Below are 20,346 nucleotides of genomic sequence, written 5' to 3'. Positions count from 1 at the left end.
AGCCTCCATGCCTGGAGAATATCTCTGCAGGGCTGATAGGACACCCAAAGCATTTACGGCCTTTTGACTAATGCTTTGCAGGGTGTAGGACGGCCTGTCCCGAGGAGGGACTCCCTGTGCTGCCCCCAGAGTGGGCAGCCCCAAAACCCCAAAGCTGCGGGCTTTGGAGGGCTGGGCTGTGACCACACAGGCTGAGCCTGCCTGGGGCTGGGCTGCTCCAAACTGAGGCAGGCACAGGGTGAATCGGGGGTGTGGACACTTCACTGGCAATATCACACACCACAGGCTGACCCGAAATGTGGCACTTGTACCAGCCGGGTGAGAATGAACCCAAATCGGTTTGCCCTTTTCCCATCCAACGACCACAATGTGTCAGTGATATTAATGTCTAAACCCTGGGAGCCAGAACATTAAAAATATCCTTTCACGTGGCATTTGCAGTTCAGCTCTCAACAAATGAGGGGGCACATTCAAAGAGGATTACACATTAGGAAGTGTAACACTTAAAATCTGAACAATTAATTCCTTTAAAATTTGTATTCTCCTTCTGCGTGGGCAGTTAATAAAGGAGGGACTTACCACTCTGTGGATTTAGTACGTGGTGTTTGTTTATAGACCAGCCACCCAGATTTGATGCATCCATTTCAAAGCCTTGCAGGATTACTGTTCTCTTCTCCCAGAGAATGAAATCAGGACATGTTTCATATTCATATCCCACCGACACTGCAAACAAATAATTAAAAGATCTCTCAGTCCACCTTTCTCTCTGTGAACTGCTTCGCAGGTTTTCACTCCAGGTTTTGATATTCATCTCTCAAGTAATGATGCCACTAATTTCCCTCTGCCTGATTGCTGCTGTTGTATGGTATTCTTTGAAAAAAGGGTTTAAAGAGATTAGTATGTTATTTCAGCTATAGTTACTACTGCTTCAAAGCAGAAATCTGTCTGTGGTATCAGTTATGGATTTCATAAGATTATAAATCTCCTCCAACGACTCCTGACTTGATTGTTTATTGCATTTCTGCTAATTACCTGAATAACAGCTTAAACAGAGAAGAATCCATGCTAAAACAAATTGGTTTTAATTTGTTTGCTGACTGTAAAAATTATAGTTAGGCAGAAATGGATTGACAAGCTGAACATTTCTAGAATTGCACATTTATCTTATCAGGCTTCCACATTACCAAAATACCTGAGGAAAAATCTTGAATTTCCCTAAGGATGGTGGGACTTGGGAACTCAAATTGATTAAAACCCTTTTCCTTTAGTACTTCCATAAAACAAAACAAAACTTCATAATTTTTGACATCTGTAATATACCAACCTTTCAAAAAAAAATTTATCTCTAACTTTACTTGATTTCAGTGAAACTCATTCATAAAGGAAGAATATTTTTTGACACCAAATTCCACAGCTTTACCCAGGAAATACTGAAATACTTCAACCTTTCCAAAATAAAAAAAAAAAGGAATTGTTTCTTTTCACTTTTTCTACGTAACAGCTTCAGGTAGATTTTACTTAAACCCCACATAATTTTAATACCACCTAAATTCCATTACGGTAAACAATCAAAATATTTTGACCAGCCCTAACAGGGTGCTTATTTATTCAGAGCAGAAAATGCTGCTTTGTCGTCTCAGTTGTTGACTGTGAGAAAATGGCCTCTTGTGAGGAGCTGGGGGACTGGACAGATGCCAGCAAACATTTCTCCAACAAGTTTGAACAGAACCATTCGCATGTGGAAATATGCTCAGAAAGTCTTGTTTTCTGTAACTGGTGATGTGATCAGTGCTGTCAATAACCCCCAAGAAAAATACAGATGTTTCTAATATTTAGAAAACCAAAAGCAGATGGTTATAATCCTGACTTCCAGGACTTCAACCTGCTCCGATTTAATTTAACTAAAATGAAATCTGAAACAGAATGCATTATTAAATATTGCTAATATACCGGCAGAAGAAATTATTTTTGACAAAAATTCATATAATGGATGCAGATAAAGGTCCCTGAGTAACTGCAGCGTGCCAAATTAAATAAAGCTTTATTGGAATCTAACAAAGCATGCTAGTAATGCACTTAAAATATCAAGATTTTTCCTCCTATTTGGAAAGAAGCATAATTAACCTAAACTTTAAGGAAAAGAAAAAATTAAGCACCAATTAAATAATTTAAAAGTTACTATCCAGCACTATTGTGTAAGCTTTATTCATATTTAAACACACAAAGCTCATCTACTCCTAATTTGGGAAGCTGACTACAGTCCCATTTCATGAGGTGCTGTGTAATTGGATTAAAATGTTTTAAAGTCTGGATGTGTTCTGGACTTCACACTCATTAGATGTTTTCTGTATTAGAAATATTAGAATAGTAGAAATATTAGAATATTTCCTGATTTCTGGATTTGCACAAACATGTGCCAACAGCTCACTTGGAACCTTCCCTCACTGCAAAAACAAACAGATCTGGAACCAGCAAACAGATCTGGAACCAGCAAACAGGGACTGGAACCAGCAAACAGGGACTGGAACCAGCAAACAAACAGAACTGGAACCAGCAAACAGGGACTGGAACCAGCAAACAAACAGAACTGGAACCAGCAAACAGAACTGGAACCAGCAAACAAACAGAACTGGAACCAGCAAACAGAACTGGAACCAGCAAACAGAACTGGAACCAGCAAACAGAACTGGAACCAGCAAACAAACAGAACTGGAACCAGCAAACAGAACTGGAACCAGCAAACAGAACTGGAACCAGCAAACAGGACTGGTCCCATCAAACAGGACTGGAACCAGCAAACAGAACTGGAACCAGCAAACAGAACTGGAACCAGCAAACAGAACTGGAACCAGCAAACAAACAGAACTGGAACCAGCAAACAGAACTGGAACCAGCAAACAGAACTGGAACCAGCAAACAAACAGAACTGGAACCAGCAAACAGAACTGGAACCAGCAAACAGAACTGGAACCAGCAAACAGAACTGGAACCAGCAAACAAACAGAACTGGAACCAGCAAACAGAACTGGAACCAGCAAACAGAACTGGAACCAGCAAACAGGACTGGTCCCATCAAACAGGACTGGAACCAGCAAACAGAACTGGAACCAGCAAACAGGGACTGGTTGGTCCCAGCTAACAGAACTGGTCCCAGCAAACAGGGACTGGAACCAGCAAACAGGGACTGGTCCCAGCAAACAAACAGGACTGGTCCCAGCAAACAGGACTGGTCCCAGCAAACAGGACTGGTCCCAGCAATGGGCCCAGGCTGGATCTGCCCCCTCCCAGGGTCTCCTGCATCTCAGGAGGCTGAGAAGGTCCCTGCTGCTCCCTGCCTCACACCACACCTGGGCTGTTCCGAGCCTCGCTGGCAGTGCCAGCACCTGACCGACCCCAGCAAAGTGCCCTCCCCCTGTGCAGATGGGAACCAGGAGTGCAGGATGTTTGACAGGAGAGGTGATGCAGCAGCCCTGGAGACCTGGCACCCAAGGGTGGAGTCTGGACTCCGTTAGGGCAATGCCACGTGTGAGCTACAGCTGGAATGAGAAGACCTGAGCTTCTGCATGAGCATTCACAGCAGATCAGGAAACTAATGAAGCCAAAAATGTATCACTTATTCCTTGGTTGCTTCAGTTTTCAGCTGAATTTGTTCCTGATCTGGCTCATTTCATGATCCAGTGAATGTGAGTGGTGGCCATGGGCAAGGAGAGAAGGTGGGAATGCCCCTGCAGGCAGCAGCCCGTGCTGTGTGTGCTCAGGGACACAGTGGGACCACCGCTCTGGGAAAAGCTTCAGCTGACCCTTTCCTTTGCCTATTGCCTTATGGAATCACGCCCCACAGTTTGGTGTGGTGACCACCACGGACATCCCTGTGTCTCTGCATCATCCTCAGAGAAGAAATGACAAAGAAAATGCTCTAATGACAATGAATGACAAGGAAAACGTTCGAATGACAAGGAAGAGGCTGTAATGCTCCTTTTCCCCACTGCCTCCCCACAGCCCAGCAGTGTGGGCACGCAGTCCCTGTGACACTGCAGAGCTGGGAGCTGCAGAGCCTGCCTGGCACCTTCTGCGTCTGCCTGCATGGAGAACATCACAGATCCAAAGGAAGCTCCTGCCTGCCCCTCAGAACATCTGCAGACATGGAACGAGGTATGGAATCCCTCACACATTCCTTGTCACCCCAGCCTGACCCGCCAGTGCTCCTGGTCCTAGAGAGCAAACAGAACTGCTACAGAACTCCGTGGGTCCATTCACAACACTAAGCTTTGCTTGTAAAATAAGTCATTCTAATACAAAGCATCTATTAGCCCATTAAACAACATAACATCAAATTAAATTAAAAAAAACCAGAAAGCCCTTAAAAAAACAAATCATGAAATTAATGAAAGAAAAAATGCTGGCTAAATAAAATGTGTTTGCACAGACAGCACTTCTGTAGCAATTCTCAGAACAGCCTGTGCTGCTTGCTGAACAAAGCCAATGAAACATGATGGGTTTTGGATAAACATCTTTAAACAACAAATCCATTAGTTTTAACTGTTGGGGACATGAAATGTAGTAAGAAAGGATGCCCAAAAGTTAGAATTTTGCAAACCCTAAGCGGAAATGACATTTTAAATGTCACAGCCAAAAAATGACAGAAACAATGACACACCAAAGGTCATATTCAAAGTAACATTCAAAACCAGAGACAGCTGAATATAATGCCGTTAGTACAAAACCATTCTCTGAGGGAAAAGGGAATTTTCAAATTGATTAAATTAGAAAGATGACATTGGAAGAACAAGAAAATAAATGTTCTTGGGAAATCATACAAGTCGCTTCAGTGACTTCAGCTAAAGAGGCATTTGATTTAAAAGAACGTAGGAGCAGCAACAAAATTTATTTGCCATGTTTTCCTGGCTTGACGCGTGTGAGTGCTTCTACTTACACCAAGGTGATTCTACATACCCATTGCCTCAGCCAGACCAGAAACCTTCTGTCCATAGATGTCTGTCTTGTTCCAGGCAAACGTGTACACCAAATTGGCTGCAGCAGGGAACCATTTCTGGAGCAGACGACCTTCAACAGCAACGATGAGGTGGACTTTGGCCATTCCGGGAGGGATGGTTGTGTGGGTCAGAATAATGCGCAGCAAACTCTTGTACCCCGGTGTCCTGCTGCTGAGGTAACTGAGCTTCACAAAACTCGAGGGAATTGCAATTTCCTCCTGGACCACCTTGGGAAAAAAACCACATCATTGCATCCGCAGCCAGGAAAAGCGCAGGAGTGTAATGGTAAGAGAGCAGGTGATCATTTCAGGTTTCACAATTGTGAAAACACTGAAACAAAAATAAACACTGGGTTTATTTCAGCAGCGTCAGGCACGTGACACAGTGTCCAACACCAGACACTGCCTGGCCAACTGAATGGTTGGCAGGCTGGCTGTTTGATGAAGAGCCTCTTCCTCTGATGCTTTTCTCCTGTCTGCTGGGGAGTGAATACTGCATCCGTGCACATACTCTCGCAAACAAGCTGTGCAGCTTTACCTTGTCTTAATTACTCAGTTTACTTAACAATTAATAATGTTTCAAGTATACACACACCTTCTCTCGTATGCATTGTGATGCTCAGATACTATCCTGCTTTGGAGACAATAACCTTGACCTGGGGAGTGTCGAGGAAGAAAAAACCCTGCCTGCTAAACCAGAGCTGCTCTGGGACAGACTGTGAGGAGGAGCAGCAAGAGATGAGAATGGCTTCTTGGAGGGCGCCACCACAGTCACTCAAAAGCCACCTGAAAACTAGACCGTGCTTAACAAGGTTAATGATGTTAGTGCATTCCTGTACTAACGAATCTACCTGTCACAATGTTAAATTCATCCTGCTCGGAAAAAGACAAACTGTTTTGTTTATGTTTTCCAGTTCTTAAATTTCCCTTATTTAACAATAGATGACTTCACTTTCAACCGTTTTTATTTACACACTGCAACAGCATCACTGTCACAGCACTGCTGCGGTACAGCTGGAGGCCTGCCAGCACTTGTCCTTTCAACATATGAAATGTGGTGTTGCCAGGGAAATCCTGCTCCCTTTACTGTTTCTGATTTGCAGTGTTCCCCTTCTTTCCTGCTGACATCCCAGCTGCCCTCTCTGTCATACATCTGACATTCCTTTCCATTTTGTAGCAGAAAAGCAGGAAGAAATATTCATGTATTAATACAGGCTAATATATCTCTGTCTCCTATCATTCTCAGTTAATTTCTGCTCAATCCCCGGAAACATACAACGAAACTCAACACTATAAGAAACCTCTCTTAAGTCCCAGGTAAAACAACAGTTAATTATTAGATTAATTAGAAATTACTTTAAACACTTAAGGGAGTGCCAAGAAAAAATAAATTAAAAAGGAAGTCCTGAAGATCATGTCAAAATTGCTGTACCTTGGAAAGAAAGTAATAAACCCCGAGAATCTGACATAAAGCTGTGAATGGATGGAACACCCCTAGGAATGTCCAAGGAATCACGTCTCACGGTGATGTTTGGGAAGTCGTACTGTTCATCTGTACCCAGGAATGGGTTTGTGCGTCACTATCACCAAACCAGGGTTTCAATAATAATTCATGTCAGCTTTCCCCACCTTCTTCTACTTGAAGGTAAGAAATAAAGCACCTTCAAATATTAAAAAGCAAAGAAAGAATAAAGACAAGAGAACCTTGTTAAACAGCACTAAATAGATAGGCTTTGGTGCTACTGTGTCAAGTGAATGCCATTACAGCAGTTACTTGCTCACTGTCTTTGAAGACTGTGTAAACCTGGTTCTAACAGAACAAACTGTTAATTTAAAAGTCTTTTCATTACCTGTAGCTCTGGAATAACAGTTCCTCTTTCAGGACAGGACCCTCCAAATGCTGTCAAGGGGGAAGGGAGTACAATGGGATTTGGACTGATGAAGCCACTGATGTCACAAGATGGTGTCTCCGACTCCGTTCTCTGCATTACAACTTTGTCTACAATGACAAATCTATTCCAAGGCAACCAAAGTGTTCTTTTTTCAGATATGAAAGGAGATCTGTCGAAAACCAGAGTGACGGAGATTCCTCCAACAGCCACAAGGTCAAAACTGGAAAAGAGAAAACAAATTGTTTTTTCTTTTCTTTTTTTTTTTTTTCATCACATTACCACATCTTTCATCACGTCACAAACAAAACCCTTATGTTTGTTATTACAGCTCCTAATTTACTATGAGAAATCATTCAAGTGTACATTCCTTGGTATCCACAAAGCAGCTTTACCTCTGTGTGCTTTCTCCCTGCGTTCATCAACACCAAGGCACAGAATTTCACTGTTACTTGCCCTCTGTCCCCTCTATTTATCAATTAACATCAAACTAACGAGCCATCTGTAACACGAGTGTGAACCCAATTGCTTTGGTTCATATGAAAAGCAATTCCCATCCCAGGAAAAGGATGCCACTCATCATCTATGCAGGAAGAGCATGCAGAATAAGAAGGCTTAAAGCCCGTTAGGCTTTGGCTCTATTAACATAAGCCTTTCCCTTCTTCTAAAAGCAGCAGGAGGAAAAGGTTGAGTACACTGAGCATATGACCTCCCTGCACAGGATATGAAATTTTTGGGAAAGATGGTGATTAACTGCACTGAGAACTGAGTCAGCTCTTGAACACAAGGAGGGTGATCCTCTGGGAGCTGCTGCGAAGAACCTTTGGCACATCTGGGCTGCAGAACAGTGGGACACAGAAGGCATCAGGCACAGTCTCAGCTTCCAGAGTTTCTGACACCCACGGTCAGGCAACACAAGGTAATATGTAAATAGCTACTTCACTCTCTGTATCACTGAATGCATCTATTATGGAGGATTTTGATGGTAACAAACTGTGATAAGGAGTCAGACTTAATTATGCATATCTCATCACATTTCCCAAATGACACCGATTACATTCACAGCAAAATACAGGTAGCATATTTTAATGCAACAACTTCATCCAGGCTAGCGTAAGGAGGAGATGATAATTACTAACTTTCAGTAGTGCTATTTGAAAGTCAATAAACTGAGGTGAAATAAATATGCACCTTCCTTACTTCTATAAATTGGCAAAGCCAAACAAAAAAAAAATAAATGTGGCAACAATGACAAATTGCAGCACTTTTTCCCTGCTGGAAGACAGCTTCAGATTTCTTGTAATTCACAATCCAGCCAAGGAAGGTGAAGGCTTAAAGTGCCCTTAACAGCTTAATTGAAGTTCAGGAGCGAGTCATGACCCTCTTGCAAATGGATGGCCAACCCCGGAGTGCAATATAGAACATATTGAAACCTCACCTTCTCGGAGAAATGAACCCAGACCTGCGAGGCTGGTGCAGAAGGGGAAGCCAGGGCTGGTTATGGAACAGCAATTAAACCATCTGTCTTTGGAAAGAGTCTGTTCCCACTTTTCCTTGTGTGTCTCAGGTGATCAACTAAAGGATTTGACTGCACTGACACCTCAATAAACTATCTGGATGATTCACACTTAACAACAACAACAAAAAGTGGGAAGACAGGATATTTCCTGGAAAACCTGACTTGTGCAAATATTCCATTGTCGAGAAGACACCGTTACAGCAGACCTGGCCCACTTTGACTCCAGGAATTTGAATGACACCGTAACATCGTGGCAGTTCAGGGTTTTTTTCCTTCTCTTTCTTCTTTGGTCCCTTCACTGGAGAGAGCTGCAGCCAACTGTGCTCCCAGAGCAGAAGGCCAGATGTCATCCTCCAGCCACACTGAGAGCTGTGATGTCTGTGAACATTCTGTACACGAGCAGGAGTTGGCAGATGGCCTTGGCCACACAAACCTAAACCAGAGGGGCTCATACACGCGAGGCTGACCTTCCATCCTGGCGGCTGATGGTGTATCCATACTCGTCGTGGTGCAGGAAACTGACGTTCACTCCCACCAAGGGGGTCCCATCGACGGCCACAACCTGGCCCCGGATGACACACGCCCGTCTGCAACACAACCGCACAAGGCAACAGTTACGAACATCAGGAGGGTGAGAAGGGCACCGGGGCCACAAACTGGGCTGTGCCGTGGTCCCAGACAGACAGAACCACTCTGCTGCCACAGTGACTCTTGGTTTTTGGAAGAAAAATCATACAAGCCCCGAAGATTGATTAGAAAAAGCATTCTGCCATAAGGACAACACAGACTCTCCCACGAACTGTTGGTACGGGGAGGATGTATTCCCATTTCCTGACGTATTTCAGGGCACTGTTTGCTCTGCCACGGAATGGCACTGCAGAGGTTTCACTGATGGTGTGGTTTAGCTTGCCGCAGCTCTAGGGAGTGATGGTTTGTGAAAGGAGAGAATGAAACCTCATTCCCTGCTGCTAGGTATAGGGCACTGCTGTCTGTTAGAAAAAAGCTGAGCTAATGTGATAAGGCAGCAGTGAGATAGACGGGCTTCACCCAACTTCAGAAAGTTACACAGCCAAACTCACAGGGTGCCCAGTCAAGTGTAACACGCATTTCCCTCCATCCCCCACCACACGTGATGCCCTTCCAAATTCCCTCTGGGATGTGCTGGACTGGCACCCACTTTACCCTCACATGCAGTGCAGGGCTTGGACCATGGCAGCACAGCAGAGCACATCAGGGTCAGTGGGCAGGAAAGTGAACTCGTTACTAAGTGTGTCTAATCGGAGGCTAACAGGATCACAGAGTCATAGAAAATGAGAGCTGAAAGGAAATACAAGACTTTATCTTGTCCATTCCTTTGCCTCGGGTTACATCAACCATGCCTCCGTCAGCCCAGACAGATGCTTGTCTAACTCTATAAGCTCAGCAAGTAACCCACTCCAGTGCCTCTGCGAGAGTGCTCTACCCACGGCAGGTTCTTCCTACTGTCCAGTTTGAACCTCCACCTTTGTCCTTTCACCTCAGGCACAGAAATGCTGAAGAAATTACTCTGTCCTAGCTTTGGCCTTTTACCTATCTGCATAAAGAAACATAAAGCAATCAGGTCTCCAAAGGATGAGGAGTAAAATATCCTCACGGTGCAGACTAGGACCTGGTGGGATTTTCTAGGGGCTTACAAGCCACATTCCTCTGAAATTCCTCCCAGTATTTTTGCCCTGGGCTGTCAGCTACACCACATCAACACACCTCCAGCGGCCGAACCAACCCAGGTCCTGGGAACTCCTGATCCTGCTGCCCCCATTTCCTGGAACTGCTGTTCGAGGTAATGGACGGAACAGTGGATGCACAAGTCTTCTGGGAACATGAAGACATTTTGGGTCAAAACCAACAGAATACTTATAAAGCGAACTGGCATCAGTTACTCAATATAAATGACAAGCATAAATTTAGGCATTGCTATGTTTCTTTCTCAATTTGAAAATTTGTGGCAAACCTCAACAGACACATCCACTGCACAGTGAATACGTGATCTAAAGGAAAAAACTTAAAACTCCTCAGACAAAAGTTATTTAGGAGTCTACATATGAATTAAAAAAATATCCCTAGAGAGATTAATTGACCATGATCCAATGAAATCATACGCAGAAATTGGAGAACATAAATTTCTGAAAAATTTGACATGCTTCTTAAGATCCCATTCTCCCAAGCCACTACCAGGACACTGATTTATCACCATGATATCATCAAACCCATCTGGCTACGACTTGAGAAGATGCAGCTGGTAAAAATGAACCTCGGTGAGTTCACCTTTCACCACAGCTGCTAATCCATGCTCCCAGGCCATGGAAAGATGCTGATAAATCCCAGGGGAATGGGAGACGCTGCATTACTGCCAGCATGCAAAGCAGGAGTTCTGATTTATCACCTGTTTCGTTTTCTACATGAAGTAAATTGGTTGTGGCCCAAGATCTGCTGCTCCACTGAAGGCAACTGAGCTCCTCTTTGTCCCCACAGACTCCCAAGACTCACTCAACAGAACAGCCAGGTGCAATTACTCTTTGTCAGAGCAGAAAATACTTGTTTAGATTATTCCCCCGTATTTCTAACATCAACAGATGGGCATTTTCTTTTCTAATACCTTTAGGAGTGCACTCCATATATTTACAACACACGCTGGTGTGAGAGGGAGAGCCCTGGGAGTGATCATTACTCAGGGCGTTATCCTTGCACTCCTGTTTGTTCATTCCACACAGACCTGGCTTCTGACACTACTCTGTCCTCATATTTTATCAAGCACACAGATTTGTATGATAACAGCTCATCAAAATCTCCATTATTTCATCCACGGTCTTTCTATGCTTCGTTCATTCACTTCACTTCCCATTATTCATAAATAATATTAAGAGACTTATCTTTCAACATTCTCCTTTTTTATTCATCATATTTTACAAGCCACACATATTTACGGCGTGTGATAAAGACACACAAACCTCATTATTCTACATTTATCTGTACTGAATTCTCTCTGTAATCTCTTAGATTTTAAATGTCCTAAGCCTGCCTCTGTGTTCCTACATTTGTCCTCGTTATTTAATGTCTCTTTATGACCTGCTCTAAACTGAAGAGTCTTCTCTAGCCTCTTTTTGAATTACCAGAACCTACTAAATCTTTGCCTAAGCACTTGATCAGAATTAGCTTTAATTCTGGCATTGACTGCAGCTATGAAAACATTTTTCAGTTCCTTTATGAGCAGCATGTGTCTCTAAGGCTCAGGAGCTAACCAGGAGCCCCAGGAGTTAACCAGGAGCCCCAGGAGCTAACCAGGAGTCCCAAGAGATAACCAGGAGTCCCAGGAGATAACCAGGAGCCCCAGGAGATAACCAGGGGCCCCAGGGGATAACCAGGAGCCCCAGGAGATAACCAGGAGCCCCAGAAGGTAACCAGGAGCCCCAGGAGATAACCAGGGGCCCCAGGAGATAACCAGGAGCCCCAGGAGGTAACCAGGAGTCCCAGGAGCTAACCAGGAGCCCCAGGAGATAACCAGGGGCCCCAGGAGATAACCAGGAGCCCCAGGAGGTAACCAGGAGTCCCAGGAGATAACCAGGAGCCCCAGGAGATAACCAGGGGCCCCAGGGGATAACCAGGAGCCCCAGGAGATAACCAGGAGCCCCAGAAGGTAACCAGGGGCCCCAGGAGATAACCAGGAGCCCCAGGAGGTAACCAGGAGTCCCAGGAGGTAACCAGGAGTCCCAGGAGATAACCAGGAGCCCCAGGAGGTAACCAGGAGTCCCAGGAGATAACCAGGAGTCCCAGGAGATAACCAGGAGCCCCCCCAACCTGCTCTCCCCTGTTCCCAGAGCCCTGCAGCCCCCAGAACAGCTCCACATCCCCAGCACGAGGGTTCCCTGCAGCTCAGAGAACTTCTCACTCCATTCCTCCCCCAGCAGAGCTCCTGGAGCTCTCAGAGCGTGTTCCCTGCAGTGATGTCCCGGCAGCTCCCTCGCCTCCACATCCATCCCCTGCCCAGATGAGCTGCGGGCCTTGCTCCCACTCCCTGCCCATCTCCATTTGAGCAGGGAAACCTCTGCAGATGCTGATGTCTCCTCAGTGCACTGTGTTTTCTGCCTCTCAGACTCATTCCCCACTCTGGGGACTGCCCTGCTCTGCCTCCTCACGGGGGATAACCTGGACACTCTGCCCAGGAGCCACCTCTCTGCTGGTTGTGTAACCCCAGACCCAAGGCTTCCCAAGCGGTTTTAACTCGACACCAAGCGCAAAAACGTCTTTTCTAATTTGGCGAGGCTGGGCAGGAACATGCCCCTGATAAGCTGCCTTAGTGTCTTCAAATGCATTAAAAATGTTCCCAGTCCCCTGGCAAGCTGTGCTAAATCCGCAACTCCAGAGGGAGCAGTTGGCTTTTGCAGAGGAAGCTGAGATTCCCAGGGGTTGCAGGGACCTGAAAGAAGCAGGATTCCTCTGTCAGTGCTTCATGGATCATTCCATGAGTAACTGAGGAACTCACCAGCCTGTGGATCTCAGGTCTCTGCCGTCAGGCAGTTTGTCTGACATCTCTAATTTAAAATATGAACAGAAGTTTAAATTTTAGATGTATTCCTTCAGTACTTGGAAAGCATTTTATTATTTCACCACCATCCTGCCTTGCTCTGCTGCTACTCACCTGCTCTTGTTTGGCTTTTGTTCTGCATGTTAAGATCCCAATAAGCACCTCGGGCTGAGACATTAGGCTCAGATATGGAACTCTGTCAAGCAGCTTGTCAATTTGCAAGTGTCACATTACCAGAAGATGCCATTTACTGTATTACATTTCTGATTAAAATCTTCAGTGAGAGGAATTAAGCTGAAGGCTAGTGAGGTACATTTGTTCCTTCCTGCTGACACTGTTGCTGTAAGCAGCATTTGAAGGGTAATTAATTCAGTACCATACACTGGACCCTTTTCCTGGGCAATTTGCAGTGAGTCAAATAGCTTGCCAGCAGCATGCATGGAAAAAAAAACCCAAACCAACCAAACAAACACAAAAAAACCTCAGCAAAGAAACAAGCTGAAAACCTTCCTGAGAACAGAAGTCGACAAAAACATTTTAATCTGCTCCACCCTGCTACATGCAGTAGGTCAAACCCATGCCTGATGTAAGCAAGTACATTTCCCTTTACCCAGAACGTCTCAAACCTGCCTTTCAGCGAGGCACAGTCTAAGTGGGAGTTTGGAAAAACCCCGTGCACACGACACAGCTTTGACAGGACAGAAAGTAAAATGGTTTGCAAACATGTAGCCCCTTAACGTTATTTTTGGTGTAGTATCCAGTATCCATGGCTCATGCAACATCCTGACTGCACCGTGTAAGCCAATTGTTTAAACACTGGACCTAAGCTGAAGTCCAAGATGCAAATGCAGAGGGCTGGATGTCTCAGCAGCTGTCAGAACAACTAGCTTTGGTATTTCAGATTATTTGGAAAATTCCAGAGACCCAACAGTTCCAGTCTGAAGGACAGAGATAATCTCCACCATTTTTGATGGCTTTCCAAGATCTGATCAACATCATTTTGTCTCCAGTGAGATTCATGCAAACACCATCACCCATACTAGAGTTCCACTGACCTGTGGGACAGTAAAACACTGCACAATGTCATTTGAATCACAAGACTGAAAACATTGGAGAGATGTCTCCTCCTTAATCCTCCTAACGGTCTCAGAGATTTCTTGTAAAGGGAAATGAAAAAAAAAAAAAAAAGGCAGACAGGGCTTTGCAAAACTGGAGCACCAGTGGGAATGGATGGCAGTGCTCTGAAATAAATGCACGCCACTATTACATCCAATCCTCCCAACATTTCACATTGAACCACCAACGCTATAAAATCAGTGCAGGCAGCCATGAGTTAACATCATCTGCCTAGACAGAAACTTTTCAGCAATTGCCCAAAGGAGATGAAAACCCCCCAAGCATTCTTTGGTCTTTACCAGATAGGCTGGATCACAGATTTCTGATGTTTTTTACCGTAGCAGCAGTTGTCTTTCTGTATTTTTTTCAGTAATCTTAATCCCCAGGAGAAGAACCGACACAAGATGACAGATTGGCAATGTCAGAGGAAGATTTCTGAACAGAGGCAGCACAGTGTAGCTGTAGCCTCTCTCAGAGACCCTGCTTATCTCTCATCCTTGAGTAAAATTCTGGCAGTTTTTAATAATATTTGACTTCTGGATGAACAGCCTGGAAGACTCGAGGATGAAGCAAAGTGTGGGCAGAGGAAGCCTTTGGGGTGCCCAGCACAGTGCAGACTGCTGCTGACAAACCCCAGGGGACAGCCCAGCACGAGTCCCCAGGCACTGCCCTGACCCCAGAGATGCAGCCACCCTCAGCCGAATCCCAGGGATCCTCTCTCCAAACTAACTGTGAATTTGTCTGCAGTGGGAGGCGGTGCTGTGTGGGGTGTCAGTGGCACAGCAGCGCCAGGAAAGCCCTGCTACTCCTCAGTGGAAGTGAGGAGCCCCGGTGAGCATGGGCTGCTGCTCCCACGCTCTTCAGCCTTCAAAGGCATGGCAGGCATCAGGGCAAAGGAACGAAATACTCGGAAAAAGCTTTTGAATCCAAGTTAAATCCCATCGATGATAGCTTTAAAAGATCAATTCCTTCTATCTATGAAAGCACGCTGATGGGATTATGTGCAATCTGGCTGCTAACATTTGCAGTGTCACAGAGCCCTGTGCAGGCACCTTGAGCACTCACTGCCCTCCTCCCTGCAAACCCCTCACTGCCAGGCATTCGGAGCAGGAACGTTTTCCAGCGGCGGCCTTTGGTTTAAAGGGCACACAGGGCCAGCCAGGGAACCTGCCCCAAGTACAGTGGCCTCGTTCACAAGAGACCCAGCAGTGGCTTCCCGTGCAGCTCATCCTCATGGCCAACTGTTCTACATATTTATAACGTCCTGTTACATTATTAATAGTGATTAAACGTTTAGGTATTTCAGATCAATAATGACTGTTTACAAACTTACTTCATCAAAAATTCATGCTGGAGGAAAAAAAAAGTGCACTGAATTTGTGTGCAGGATTGTGCTGAGGTTGTAATCTAAGTGCTGTGTACTGTGAAAATAAAAAATTCTTATGTGCTTATTACTGGAACATGGTTTATCTAATGCATAGGCCAAGCTGACAGGGTAATAGTCAGGTGATGGGGATGATTTGTGGATCTCTTTGTCAGCATGTAAGTTATAGCTTCCCAAGTGAACTGCAGCATAAAAACTTATGTGCCTCTCTATTTCAAATGTGCAAGAAAATACGTGTTACCAGGTTTTCTGAGAGTAAGTGCCCTTTTCCTACTGCACAGCTCCTTCCTGTTAAAGGGCAAAGCCAACCTCACAAACACTCAGGGATCATTCTGCTCTTTGCATGATAACCTGCAGCACAAAACAGAGAACTCCACGCTGCTTTACCAAGGTGTAGCAAAACCAAGGAGGTTTTTCAATTATGTGTCTAGATTACACGTACGTGACACACACTGAATTCATTCCACTGTAAATACCAATCCAAGTGCACTGGGCCGAAAGGTGACTGAGGACAGCAGATGTGGATCCCTCTGCATCCTGCCACGATGTGTGAACAGGGTGGAGGGCTGAACCTGCCCTGCTGATTTTACAGGAATGAGACCACTCACCTCCCACAACAGTCAGCCCTGTTAACAGCAGCAGAGTTTGCTGCTGGGACACTTCCACCAATCAGACAGGTGGCAACAACAACAGCCTGATAACCAAGGCCCTCAGCTCTCGGGACTTTAAAGTTTTTCATCCTCTTAAGCATTTTATGAGCACTGCTGAAGAGCCCTCTCAGCTCTCCAGGTACCCCCATTTTCTCCTGGTTAAATAATTTAATTGCAGTTCTCAACGCCCAGAGAAGTCCTTCATTGGAGAGAAGACTCACCTGCTCTCAAAGGAGACATCTCCTGGGATTACATGAGTGCTTTCCTTCCCAATGAGGAACCTGATCCGGTCATAGAAGAGCCTGGGGGGATGCTGAGAGAAGGGGGGCTGGCTGTGCTGAATGAGGTCCAGGGGATCCGGTGAGCCCTGGCACAGAGGACTGGAGTAACAGTTGCTTTGCTGACAGCAGTCGGGGTCTACACAGTCTGTCAGGCCATCTGAAATGGAAAGAAGGGGAACTTCAGGAAACGGAGCTGTTCTGGGAAGAAAGCACCACATTTACGACCAGAGAGCACAGGAGGGACGGAATCAATGTGGAGGCATGCTGCTTATGACACAGTCACATTCAATACAGCATTGACACACATGCTCAGTCCAGGAGGGGCATCTGTCTCGGCCATTAACACTGGATCACCTCACCAAATCCTCCCTCAGAAAACAGAACACACTCCCCCCAGGTAAGTCACACACTCACCCCAGCTGGGTCACCTATTACTCCTCTGTCCATTTTCAAGTAGGAAAAATAGAAGAAAGAATAAATTTTTTTTTTTTGTAAATCTACATTTCTTCGTGGACAAACTTGCAGCAACATTTGTGGGTGAAATTAATTTACTTAAAAATCCAAAGCTTATGATGAAAATTGAAGCACTGAAGTGCATCTAAATTAAGCACCTAAATAAAACTTAAAATTGGGCTATTGGCATTTAATTGCTTCTATCAGCAGCTTAGATGTCCAAATTGCCTAAATTACATACTCAATCAGAAGCAGATTTAATAGGAGATAGTAAAATACCCAACAATCTTCTTCAACATCCACTTTATGACTTAGCAGCTGTGTAGCTTGCATTTAAAGCGAGGTAAAGGTGTTTTATCCTTCAACAGAGACACCTCTTTGTGTTTCTAGCAAGGTTGGTCTGAATAAATGCAGAGTCACCGTATCACTGCATGGATCTCCCCGGTGTTTAAATTGGAATGCTGGAGGATCAACACGCTGTCAGATATTTTCACTTCATGCTTTGACTTTCCACGTTGTGTTTGTACCAACACTTCGAGGTCTATCAAAGTGCAGCTCCTCGGGGCAGACTGTGCCAGCAGGGAGCTCCTGGAGTTTTGTCATTGACTTTAATGGGTGCCAGACCAATCCCCAGGCAGAGCTCTGTGTGAATGCTCAGCAAACAGCAGCACAAAACATTCCCCTTGAAAAGAAAGCAAAAGCCCTTCTGCAGAACAAACACATAAAATGAAATGGGCTTTCCTGGCATCTGAAAATCCTTGCCTGGCCTTGAGCAAAGATAATTGCTGGGCTAAGCAAAAAAATCTCAGCAGATCTCTCCTCTGCAGCTGGGAAATCAGAGGGAGCAGGCGAGGTTGTGACAGTGAGCCAAGGGCAACAATCACCCAGCACCCTGGGCTCCAGCAGAGCTGCCATGGCCACAGGTCACTGCGGGCTCCAAGTCCTCCCCACACTCCCCAAACCCTGGAGACAGCAAGCATTTGCCAGCAGTGGAATTAGAACTTCACAGGGCACTGTTGAGTTTATTGCCTTTGAGTGCTGCAGTCACTTTCTATTCAGGAGAGCCAAGGAAGCCACTGAAATCTGCTGGGAAGTCAGTAACTCCAACCATCAGGGGCCTCCGGTCCAAACAGAAGCACACGGGAAGGGATGGAGGAGCTCACAACATGAACCAGAGTTGTTTTCAGTGTGAAAAAAAAAAAATCTGAAAAAGTTTTCATCTGAAAAAAAGTTTTTCATCTGAAAAAGTTTTCAGATGGAAAAAAACCCAAACCCGATGTTTTGGGTTGAAACTTCAAGAACATGCTTGGAACTGCAAGGAAAAAAATTAAATTGTTTCATCTCTTTTTTGTCCAAGGAATAAGCTCTCCATATTCTTCCTAAGTGAACTGAAAAGCATCAAGCTACAGATGCTTTTCAGCAGATCATCCAAGACTACGAACATTAAAGAATAAAAGAAAATGTCATGGAGACACTGCAATCTCTTGCTGTGGTTTATGCTGGCAGAGGGCTCTGCCAGTGAAGGGTTATGGCAGGGACAAGTCTTGTTCCAGGAGTCGGGGGATTTTCTGGAAAATACCAACTTCTACAAGCTCACCACTACCTGAGAAACCGGACAACCATCGGTCCAGCAGATTATGTGCTAATCAGAAAAAAGGAGCACTCATGGCAGAATAACAGCATCCATGGGGAAGCTATTTTGGAGTAATTTATTCCACACTAGCAATTCTGATTAATTTTCCCCTTGTCAACAAGCCATTCGATGTGGGGCCTGAGCTGACCTGATTCTCTCATTTACGGAAGAAATAAAAGTGAAAGGTCACAGCAGGATTAGAATATGAAGGTCTGCTTAGGAAAAAAATAGCTGCAAAAATAACACTTAACTATTTTGCTTTTTCTAATAGAGTCCTCATTTTCCTCTGCTTGGGTCAAGAGCTTCCATACTGGTGCCCTACACGGTGCATTCAGGCTCTACACGAAAAGGAACCAAGGAAAGGGAAAGCAATTTTCCATCTTCCAGTCAGACTCAATTTTCCTCTTTTCTTTGCAGCTTACTGACTGCCTTATAAACTCTTGCAGGTCCTGCTAATGGAGTTATTTTGGTCTGAATTACTTGCACCTGGTTTCATTTTCCTCTTCAGCCTCCCGGGGGTACAAGGGGGGGGGGGGGGGGTTCCCATCAGGAGGGTGTGAAGTCCCAGGAGCAAATCTGAACATTCTGAGACTGCTGTGAGTCCTGACAGCACCACAAATGTGCTGGATTCAGCAGGAACAAAGGCTGCAAAGTCATCAGAGAGAGAAATTGCTGCCCACAATATCAGAATTAATGCAAAGGAGCAGCGCTCTAGGTCACAGACTATCATGGGTCCTCTTTTCTCTCTCATGGTGTGTTACTTAAAAAATGTTTTGATTGATCAGATGGGAATTTATTTCCATCTCCCCTCACAGCCGTGCAGAATGAAAGAGGAGAGACACGTCAGGCTCAGAGAAGATGCTCCATGGGCATGAGGCAGGAGGTGCAGGAGCACCAGCTTCTCTGTGGACTCCTAAAATCAGCTACTTGGCTCAGAATGCCACGTGTATTTTAGGATAATTAACTACAATTGTCTGAATAATTCAACTTCCAGCTTTTCTCCAAACAATCAACCAAAATTTAGAGGAGAAACCGACTTGCACAGAACTGAGAAATATTTCTCTCATTTTGTGAAGAAGTAAAATTGAAAAACCTGTTTCGGGGCAAACAGGGAACTCTTCAGCCAAAATTAAATCTTTGTTCCGCTTCAGGCTCATTCAAGACATCGGTTTTAAATGAAACAATTTAAAAGGAAAAAAAAAAAAGGAAGAAAATCCAAATCTAAGACCTCAACAGAAAACTCCTATAATTCAGCACAATATCCATCAAAATGAACCAGGTAAGCCAAGCTGGTACAGAACCACAAATGGAGGCAAGTTGTGATAATGCAAATCATATTAGTAAGTGCACGTGAGGATAACATTTTCAACAAGCCAATCCTATTTAATCGAGATTTTTAATCCAGGAGAATAACCCAGGAAAGAAAAAAAATGCCAAATAAATCTTGTTTATAAACTGTATTGTCATATTCATTCAATTGAAAATGCTACGAATACATTTAGTCAGTTCTCAACAAGTGGTCACAATTTTAGTTAAATTTTCCTGTCAGGAACCAACTATTAAAAGCTCCCTGCGTTAGCAAACCAGCAGGGTTTCTTTAAAATCTCAGGAGACAACAGGCAGCAGTATGAGCAAACTACTACAAACAGCAAACACTGTAATTCCTGCAGCAGGGGATCCTGCACACTGAAGTTTTTACTGTCAATTACCCCGAAGTGCATCACAGCCTAGGTTCAGACTAAAACGTATCACAGATGTGTAAATGGGTTTGGTTTGTTATTCGCATTTTTAAATTTATTTTATAAGAAAGACAGTCAGGCACATCCACGGTACACTACAGATTACCTAATAAAGTGATTTACATTTT

General features: G+C 44.6%; 1 protein-coding gene across 1 annotated transcript in view; it reads right to left on the bottom strand.

Moving 5' to 3' along the window:
* TENM1 (teneurin transmembrane protein 1) overlaps nt 1-20,346 on the bottom strand; it is a 256,550-nt gene that overhangs the window by 55,435 nt on the left and 180,769 nt on the right. Inside the window, exons 14-18 of the mRNA XM_066202385.1 lie at nt 16,334-16,550; nt 8,869-8,988; nt 6,844-7,105; nt 4,954-5,221; nt 580-723 (exon numbers count right to left, since the gene is read on the bottom strand). Coding sequence (XP_066058482.1) covers nt 580-723; nt 4,954-5,221; nt 6,844-7,105; nt 8,869-8,988; nt 16,334-16,550 — 1,011 coding nt within the window. The remainder of the gene's footprint in view (nt 1-579; nt 724-4,953; nt 5,222-6,843; nt 7,106-8,868; nt 8,989-16,333; nt 16,551-20,346) is intronic.

Source organism: Chamaea fasciata, unplaced genomic scaffold (genome assembly GCF_029207755.1).
Source record: "Chamaea fasciata isolate MVZ Bird 193981 ecotype frontalis unplaced genomic scaffold, bChaFas1.0.hap1 SCAF_22, whole genome shotgun sequence".
NCBI classification, from domain to species: Eukaryota; Metazoa; Chordata; class Aves; order Passeriformes; family Sylviidae; genus Chamaea; species Chamaea fasciata.
This window is presented reverse-complemented; position numbering and strand designations above follow the sequence as displayed.